This window comes from Vipera berus (assembly GCF_964194415.1).
Source record: "Vipera berus genome assembly, chromosome: 4".
Taxonomy (NCBI): Eukaryota; Metazoa; Chordata; class Lepidosauria; order Squamata; family Viperidae; genus Vipera; species Vipera berus.
The window spans coordinates 73369475-73379788 of NC_138206.1; the positions used below are offsets into that span (position 1 = coordinate 73369475).

Genomic DNA, 10314 nt, shown 5'->3' on the forward strand with positions numbered 1-10314 from the left:
GTGACAAAAATAAATTGCAGTTTTATTATATGCTGATGATAACAGTGTTACTGTCACAAATGTCACTTGGACTGAAATAAGGGCTGCGTGTCCTGGCCACTAATGGTTTCCAGGAAGTACTTGAAATTTGATATACTAAAAGATCTTATTTTTGGCAAAATAACCCAGGGTTCCTAACCTGACCATATAACCAATCAAAATCTTTAAATATTTGGGTATGATTTTTAATAACTCTACCAAATGCGGGTCACACTAAAATTATTTAATTCAAAATGCACAAAAATTAGTGGTAGCAATGCAATCCTTCTACTTCACTAGATACATAGCTTCTTTACCCCTCTAGGAAGATTCAGTTTAAATTCTTAGATACTATATTCCAAGTGATCCTATATGTAGCTAACATAGTACAAAGCAGGGAAACAGGTTTGACTAAAGTAGAAATGAGTGCATGGATTTGTATTAATTTCAATGGAAGAGAATATATCTAGCTCATGAAGTATAGAGTCTCTGGTGCTCTCTGACTCTGATTGCCTGCCTATAGACTCGAAGAGCAGGCTGATTAGAGAAATTGAAGGCTGCCTTCCCCTCCCAGTGTAAGTACAGAAGAGGGGTGAATAAAGCTACAGCCTTAAAACAAGTGTGGAGGAGGAAATCCACATTTTCTCTGCAACCAGCAGCACGTAGAGAAAAGCAGCTGAATAAAAGGTGTTTTTTTCCTTCAAAGGGAATGGATGGTTCAGAGGATCAAGAACTATAGAGGCACAACAAAGCCAAACACAATATGAAAAGGTGCAAGTATTCTACATGCTGGCTGTTAACAGAAAAAACAAGAAATTTCAAAAAGGGAAATTAAGGCCTAAAGCAGAACAGGATTTATAGGAAGAAAGCATTATTATAAATAGTAGTATAAAGTAGAGCATTGTAATAGTAATTGAATAGAATAAATAATAAATAAAAAGGTAAAGGTTCCCCCGCACATGCGTGCTAGTCATTTCCAACTCTAGGGGCCGGTGCTCATCTCCGTTTCAAAGCCGAAGAGCCAGCGCTTGTCCGAGGATGTCTCTGTGGTCATGTGGCTGGCATGACTAGATGCCAAAGGCACACGGAACGCTGTTACCTTCCCACCGGAGTGGTCCCTATTTTACTACTTGCATTTTTACGTGCTTTTGAACTGCTAGGTTGGCAGAAGCTGGGACGAGTAACAGGCGCTCACTCTGCTACGCGGCACTCGGGATTCAACCCGCCAAACTGCCGACCTTCTGATCAACAAGCTCAGCGTCCTAACCCACTGAGCCACCGCGTCCCTTGTAGTAACTAGCATAGTAATATAGAAATAATAATAATAATAGAATAAAATGGAATATATTATAATGGCAATAGAAAGCATCCACATATAGATTTGCAAGTTTCACATTGAACTTTTATATCTTCTTTTTTTTTACAAAATAAAACATCTCTTCAGGATCTAAAAACTATAAAAAGAATAACACTATCACACATCAAAAATCTATTAGAAACAATCAACAGACTATTGTAACCACATGATATCATCATAGCACACAAGCCAACTAAAGCCCTCCATCTTAAGTAAACCAAAAGACATAATAACTGAAGAAGAAAAAAAGCAATGCAACATACATTTTAAGGATTATAACAGCTGTTTGTAGGACAAACAGGCAGAACACCAGCAGAATGTGTCTATGAACAGTAACTAGCAGTCAGAAAACATGATGAAACCTGTTTAATCTCACATCATGCAGCAAACTCAACCGTAGTTTCATTTGGGAAGCTGTGCATCCTTGACCAATCTAAATCCAAAAATGCTAGGGAATTCCAAGAAGCTTGATATTCAGACAAATCAGCCATCAATAGATATATAAAAACAAACTGCAGAGATAATTAAAGCAACAAAGGAAACAAAATTACTTAGAACACAGTAGCCTACACCCAAAGAAGCAGGGATTAGCACCAGACAAACAAGCAGAAAACAATACCATAATCAAGGAATTACCACGGAGAAAGCCACACGCTGATTAGTACTGATGATGTAATGAAACTGCAAGCGAACAACCAAACTCAGAGTATCAAGACTCCACATTTGTACTGATGCCTGGATAATTTTTTTGGGGGGGTTCCCCCAGAGGGTCTAGGCCATGTGTGTCAAGCCCACCGCATCAAGTGACGTGTCACGACGTATTGTGACTTTGTTTGCATTGCCAGAGATGCGGAGGACAGGGCCTCCGTATGATGTAACCAGCCCACGGGCCGGCAGCTTGACACCTCTGGTCTAGGGAATTGACTCTTAGCAGATAAGTATAAATTAATGTAGAAAAGTCTTGAAAAAAAGTACAAAATTGTGGTTTCATAAGAGTAGCCATCCTGATAAAGCAGGGGTGTGAAACTGCCAGCCCGCGGGCTGGACACGTCATGCGGAAGCTGTGCCCACCCCATTGCCGGCAATGGCAAAACAGTCCCAATACATTGCGCGACATCACGTGACATCGTGAGGTTGACATGTCTGTGATAAAGGGATAGGGTTGAACATTTCCTGCATTCAAAGTGCTAAAGATTTGAAAACTCAATCTGACTTAAAGTAGTCAATCCCCATTTTTAGGTTTACGATTGTTTTTATTCTATTCAATTGTGTCCATTGCTATGTACCCCAAAGAGTACCAGAATCAGAACTGTCCTCAAGGGAAAATACTTAAATATTCCTTATGGGTTAACATTTTTCCCTTGTGAAGGAGATATTGAGTGCATATTTCATGTCTTTTTACATTGCACCTGTCTTATCCCTCAGACAGATCTGATTTATGTTTTTATTTTGCTATATTTGAAATAATGATTTTAACTATTTTGCTAAATGACAGAATTCTGATAGATTATTGTAACAAAGAATACTACCAATACTAGAGAATATATGTAAATTAGGATTGAACTGTTGGACTCTTGGTTGTTCTCTCAGTTTGGTTAGTTTCTATGGGGTGAGGTTTCTTTCTTGATAATTCTTTAAAAATACCCTTATTAAGGAAAAATCCTCCCACACCAAGACTAGAAGTACAAAATGCTTCAGTCCCCTATATACCAATGATGTTACCTAGCATAGTACATCTGCAGGAAACAGCTAATTTCCGAGAAAACTGAGAACCCAAGTAGCTACTGCTATTTCTTTCTAATTTGTATCTCTATTAAATATTAGGATCACCTACATTCATATTCCTTCTAATCCTATAGATGTATCAGAGGACTGTTTCCACATCTGGGGCACCTGGCATTCAACTGTGAAAAGTGGTTCCAAAGGGCTGGGAATGATAGGTATACATATTGTTTTTGTTTCTATGCATTGAATAATTATCTGATTTGATTATTTATATAATAGTGCTATTTCATTATAGTATTGTACTAGAAGAGGACTGCTAATTCTCTTTCTCCAAAAGCCACCCATTTTATAAAGTATGGTTCAGTGAACTATAGTTTACAAAAGTTTATACCACATTAAATATTTTTTGTGTCTGAGTATCACAGGAGTTTTTACAACAGGTGGGGTTTTTTTGCAAACTTTCAGATATTATGATATTCAAATCAAGGCACAACTATCTGTAGAATAGTTTGCACTATAGAGCAGGACTACTTGTATGGAAATGTTGTGTTTGTATATATGAGTAATCAATAGTAATTCTAGATATCATTCCCAAACCTGATGCAAGATCCCAATGCCCATGTCATTGTAGATTATCTCAAAAACAATGTATGATTTGCTTTATTATTGATCATTCTCTGTGGTTTTTTTAGAGTCATATAGAGACATCTATGACAGCGGCTCCTTGCGGCCAGGGCAGTGCTCCCTTTCTCAAGGGAGCCTGTCATTGTCTTCTCCTCAGTGGCGGGAAAGCAGTACAGAGCTAGATAATGAAAACCAAGTCATCCAGAGGAGTCAGACAACAGCTGCCCTTCCTGGTTGCGGTTTGCATCCCCCTCTGTCTCAAGTCTACAGCACCCCACAGATTGAAGTAGGTAGGAAGAATTCCAGCCAGTCCAATTCAAAACATCATTCACCTGTAAGATATACAGAGAACTTGATGGAGCATGACTCAGATGCAACTTGCCTGCATGCTGCATTTAAGCCATCGCCTCTAAGGCAAGCTGAAGTAATTCGAAAAAACAGACCACCACCTCCTTATCCTGAAACAGCAAAACAAAGCAACTTTTCATCCCTCCAACCAGCAGTATCTTCTACAGGGTATTCATTGTGGAAGCTTCAGAAGACAGACTTATCTGGGGCCCAGGGAATGAGGATCATGACTCAGGTGCCTGAACAACCTACCCAGCACGAGGAGGAACAGAACCAAAATGAAAGAAAGTACTTCTTTCCAGACAGTGAGCAGAACAGTAAAAATTTGTCAGAGACAGACTGGCATGGTTGGCAAAGCGATCGATGGCAAATTTGGGAGATTTTATCACCTGACAATCCAGATGTGCTCCCTGAAACATTAGTATGAGTGGAGAAATCAGCAGGTCTTTTCGAAGTAGGGAAAAGTGGTAATTGTGGATGGGATTTATACTGAATTATTTTTTAAAGTTTTAATAAAATTAAATTTATTAAAAGAATTTTAATAGTGTAAAATTTAGTAACACATTTTGGGATTTTGTAGAAGGAAATGTGAGATGGCAATTTCAGTGCAGACTATTCTGTGAAATATAAGCTGTGTATACAATAAAAATGACCCTGGTGTTGTTAAGATACATTTATGTATCTGCAGCTCAAATGATTGTATATTATGCAGATGTTATGTGCACAATAACATTGTATTTATATGCAGAAAAATAATCTTGAATGCTTTTTTGAAAATATCTTTTAATCATGCACTGCTAATATTAATATACAGTATATTGATATCATTGGAAATGCACAAACTGGCTTCTATGCTTTTAATTAATCTGTTTGTGAAAGTTGTATATTTTCACTGACAAATAAGGTGGAATGAAAACACTAAAAGCCATATATTTTATAGTAAGGAAGTTAAAGAGTATCTAATATACTATTTGCTTGCAAAGAAATTTTAATGACCATATATTTTTACTCTTTTAGAAAGCAATCCCAGTCACCTCTTCATAAACATGTCCATGCCTACACCATATACAAAAAGTTCCCAAAGATTCTTCTACCCATTCCACATTAGGCTTGTAAAATTTTGACATGGATGAGAAAATACAGGAGAGGGTGTTTATAAAGTTTTGTTAAGACTGTTTATGTGACAGACCCTTTTGAATTTTCAATATTTCTTTATAAATATGATCTAAAATCTGACCTTTTCTCCTCATAAGTCCTAAAACTAGATAAAAAGAACCCAGTTAAATAAATGAGCCAAAACCCCTAACCCTTATATATTAAGGGAAATTATCCACAGCTACATATCCAAAGCTACAAAAACTAAGTGAACCTTTGCTTTTCAGTAACTGGTGTGCCCCTGTTGGAGAACAATAACAACTAAATGTTTCCAATAACTGTTGATCCTGCACATTAGCTTGGAGGAATTCTAGCTCATTCCTCCTTAGAGAATAACTTTAGTTCAAGGATGGTAAGCTTCTTTGCATAAATAGTCCTTTCAGGTTTTTCCACAAGCCTTCCATAGGATTACAATCAGGAATTTGATTTAATCATTCTAGACTAACTATTCTTTGGTTGTACAACTTGAGTATCTGGGATCATTGTCTTGAAGCATGACCCACTTTTTTCTGAGCTTCAGTTCATGGACAGTATACTGATATTTTCCTGAAGAATTTGCTGGTACAGTTCAGAATTCTATCCATGATGGTAAACTATCTTGGTTCAGAGGTACAAAGGAGGCTCAAATCATGATACTGCCACTACTATGATTCACAGATAAATTTCTTATGTTACAATATAGTGTTTGCCAAACATAATGCTTTTTAATCAAGCCTAAAAGTTTTATGTTGGCCTCACCTTTCCATAAAACATTCTTTCAATAGACCTCTGGCTTATCTATGTGGTCTTTTGCAAATTGTAGATGAGGTGAGCAGCAATGTCAGCTTTATTTTTTATATATCTCCTTTGTATGAGCTATGACAACTTTCTACATACCCAGAATCCTGTTCTTTAAATAAGCCAGGACCTTCCATACTCAAACTTGATTATCATCCCATGGATTGAAACACCTGACTGATAATCCTAGGGGTTCATATACTGTACATGTTTTAAATCATTTTCCAATAAACAAATGGACAAATATAATGTTTTGACTCATTCATTTAATTGTGTTTTTACCTAGTTTTAAGACTTTTCTGGAAAACAAATAATGTTTTAGATAGAACATATCTATGCAGAAATATTAAAAATTCAGAAGAGTTCACAAATTTTTATTTGTACTGTACTGTATGTTTTTATATGTATTCATGAGACCTGGATTCCTGACAATTAACTAAAAATATTTTCCTTTTTTAACCAACACTGTTGGTTAAAAATTCGTAAAATATTGATAGAATTCCACAAGATTATTCCAGTGCAATGTTGTATTTGTTAAATGTCAAAATTCTGTGCTTTAAAAGTTTTACTATCGGACTTCTGGTTTGTCACGCAGCCGATATGGACGGCTGGGAGTCTTGCTGTCTCTCCCCCATCCAGTTTCGCATCACTGGGGGGACCCTGAAAAGGGCCAAAAGTCGCCCTGAAGAGGCAACCAGCAAGGAGGGGCGCCACTGGATCACGGGAGAGCTGCAACTCTCCCGTTGGACCTGGCGATCCCTCCAAACCGGCGGATGAAAGGACCGGCCATTATGGCTCGTCCCTAGGCTGTGAACAGCCGAAGACACATTTCCCACCATGCAACTCTTAAAGCAGCACGGAAGAGACTGGATGAGATCTACCTCTTTTACACCCTAATTACTTTCTGTAACTCCTTAAGCTGCTAAGCACTTTCCCCGCTGCAGTGAAGGAAGGGGGATTTCAGCCCTCCCTCCAGAAAGAGCTGCAATTAAATACCCAGGGGCATTTTAAACGTTGAAAAAGTAACTGAATCCCAATTGGAACTTTATTTCTCAAAGCATGTGGATTGAAATATTTTTTATTTCCTATTTTTCATTGTCTACTTCTGTTGGAAATCTGGATTCTTTCTTATGAAAAAAAAACGATTAAGACAACTTTGGGACTCAAAGGGAAACTTTAAAAGGGGCCTGGCTGACTGCCCAGGGAAATAGATAAGATACATAATCTTGAGAACTTCGAAATAACAGCTGTGAAAGGCTTTGTGTTCCCTATTTAGAAAAAAAAATCTTTCTCTTGGATTTTCTAAGTGTAAAGCCTTTAGTTTAAAATACCAACATGGAAGAAGACCAGGAACAAAATTTATTTATAGATGAAGATCAACAAACTCTTGCTATGTTAAAAACACTAATCCAAATTATTACCACAACCAGTGAAATACTAAGAGGCTATGTGAAGGAACAAGAAGACAGCCCAGATATGAAAGCCCAAACTTTGACCACAATTAAAAAACCATCTATACAAAATGCAATAGAAAAAATGAAACATTCAAGTACCATGACAGAAGAATCTACTATTAAACAAATATTGATATTTGAAAATCCAGAAAAGACATTGACAACCTGGAAAAAGGAAAAGGTTACTTATACAATTCAGAAGGATCTAGAGGATCTAGAAAAAGAACAGTTGGATGAGAAGACAATTCAGAACAACTACATCGATATGGAAGAATAAAGAGATGATCCATTAGATCTACAAGTCCTCTCAAAAAATGGCAATCGGATGGTTTTGCCAATATCAATTAATATACATGATATTACAAGGAGATTGGTTTGATGACCCAAAAACAAGGACATGGAAGATGATTTTGCAAAGGAAAAAAGCTAGAATAAGAAGAATGGAGTTTCGACCATCTTATTGAAATTTGAAACAGAATGTACTTAAATAGATAAGATGTGTATGTTGAACACAAGACATTGTTATGAACTGAGATAAAGAAAAAAATTTGGTCATTAAAATTTAGCAGTATAAATACTAATAGCTAATTTGAATATTGATTTGCATAAAGGTCATGTAAAGGTGAATAATGTAGATAAGCTAAAAACCTATTGTTGAAAATAATAAATAGGTCTATATGGAATGTTAAAAACGAAAATTATCAGTTTAAGCAAGAGATAGCAGATACAAAGAGGAAGAGAGGAAGCATTAAATATTAAAATAAAAAGAAATTTTGATTACTACTTAAAAAAAATTGAAAATTAGCAAAAAGGAAGGATATCATATTGTATCCTTAATTATTGACATAGAGGGTGAGAAGTTAAGTAAATGGGATGTGTATTTTGAATATTAGATTTTGTGTGGAAAGGTGATAGATGAATTGGGAATATACTAAAAATCTTGGGAATGAAATATCAAACGTTAAATCTAAATGTTAGTGGACATTAAAATTGAAAAATCTATTAGGTCATTGATAAAAGGTCTAAAAGATTGTATGTTAAAACAATTAGAATATGTGTAAACAAAAACTATGGATATATGTAAGAAAGTTATTTTCTATGTGATGGATAGGATAAAACTTGTCTTTTAATTTACAAATAGTATATATGAAGGGAAAAAGAGAGGAAATATTTATGGTAGCAATTTGAAATCTGTACTAATGATATCTGTATGTAATTGAATTACTGCTACCCAGCCACCACGTTGCTTTTCAAATATGTGAATGTAATATCAGAAAATCAATAAAATTTGCAAAAAAAAAGTTTTACTATCATTCAAAATGCCTTCCTTAAATTTCAGTGGAATTTTACCTAGTAGTGTCTTTTAAATTATTTCTTGTGCAATAGAATAAAGTTCTTGCAGAAAAATTGTTTCTATTTATTGAGTCAAACATTTTGTGCATATATCCATGAAAAGTACTGTCAACAGTAGCACATAATTGTTATTTGAAGGGATGAGGTAATTGAAAGCTTTCGCTTAAGGGATCATTTCAGTGGTAGCACCAAGTGTAGGTGTTTTCATGTGAAGAGCAGAATAGAGAGCTGACATGCTTCTTTCTATTTACTAAGTGGGCATGAAATGATCTCTTTGGGCTCTTGCATTCTGTTTACAAAACAAAGTTATAAATAAAGTTATAGAATAATTACATACAGCCTTAATGCACCATGACACCTTGAAAATTTGCAGCATCAAGCCTCAATGTCTTCATCGAGCCAAGCACAATTAGTTCTATTTTACAATTCCATACCAGCAATGGAAATAGGCATTCCCTGCATGGATGTAATTAAACTCTTCAGAGATAAGGTTGGATGTTACCTGTTCTGTGAAGTGCAAATTTGCAGCTATCAAAATGTTACTCAAATATGTCCAGTCAACAAATTCCAAGCTGCTATTTCACATGCCCAGATGTGCTCTTTGGCTCATAAAATAACTTTATGCCATTATGGTCAATTGAAATAAAATCCAATTTAAGACACTGAACTTTCCATACAATATCTGTCATGTCAGAACCATGACAATAGCTCAGTCAGAAATAAAGCATATGTAAACTTGCTTAACAGCTCATTCAATGACCTAAGTGATAATGGTACTGAAAAGGGAGATGTACAGTATAATCAATTTGTGAATTTGCAGCTATTGCAGCATCCCACAGTCATGATCACAGTTTGGATGCTTGACAATCTGCATTTATGACAGTTGCAGCATCTGTTACATGATCACCATTTATGTCCTTCACATGGCTGTGATTTGTGATTTCCTGCCAGCTTCCCCACTGAATGTACTTGGCTCCCAACAAGCAAAGTCAGTAGGGAAGCTGGCAAGAAAGCACAAGTTACAGCTATGTGATATTGTGTTTAATGACTGCAGCTGGAACAGACATAAGTGGGGCATGGCTGTGGGATGTTTTACTTGTTGATTACATTGCTTAGCAGTGGGGCTTCCAGACCTCACTTACTCTTTTTGTACATGAGTTGAAAGGCACTGCAGCGGGAGTTCTCACTCAGAAACTAGGCTCAAGGTTTTGGTACTACTATGTGCCTTCACAGGATGGCCTGAGGATTTTGCTTGCAGGATTCATAAAGACCATTAAGTAGTAAAAGTCCTACTGTAAGAAATTATTCCTAGGTTTGGGCTGCCAAATAGTATATTGTCTGATTCTGGCCCACATTTCACAGCTAAGATGATGCAACAATTGTGTGGAACAGATGTCTGCCATGATTTTTTTCTTGCTAAATATTTGCAGGAAGCTGCATCTGTTGGGTTGGGCCTGCCTGGATCTATGTGAAAGAGTAGACAAGTTTTTTTTCCAAGTGCTA

The 10314-nt window shown here is 36.3% G+C and overlaps 1 protein-coding gene across 1 annotated transcript in view; it reads left to right on the forward strand.

Moving 5' to 3' along the window:
- The window catches only part of ARHGAP6 (Rho GTPase activating protein 6), a 124546-nt gene extending 118306 nt beyond the window's left edge, over nt 1-6240 (forward strand). The window contains exons 11-12 of the mRNA XM_081327452.1: nt 3235-3315; nt 3793-6240. Coding sequence (XP_081183578.1) covers nt 3235-3315; nt 3793-4499 — 788 coding nt within the window. The 3' untranslated portion in view covers nt 4500-6240. The remainder of the gene's footprint in view (nt 1-3234; nt 3316-3792) is intronic.
- Nucleotides 6241-10314: the final 4074 nt, after the last annotated feature.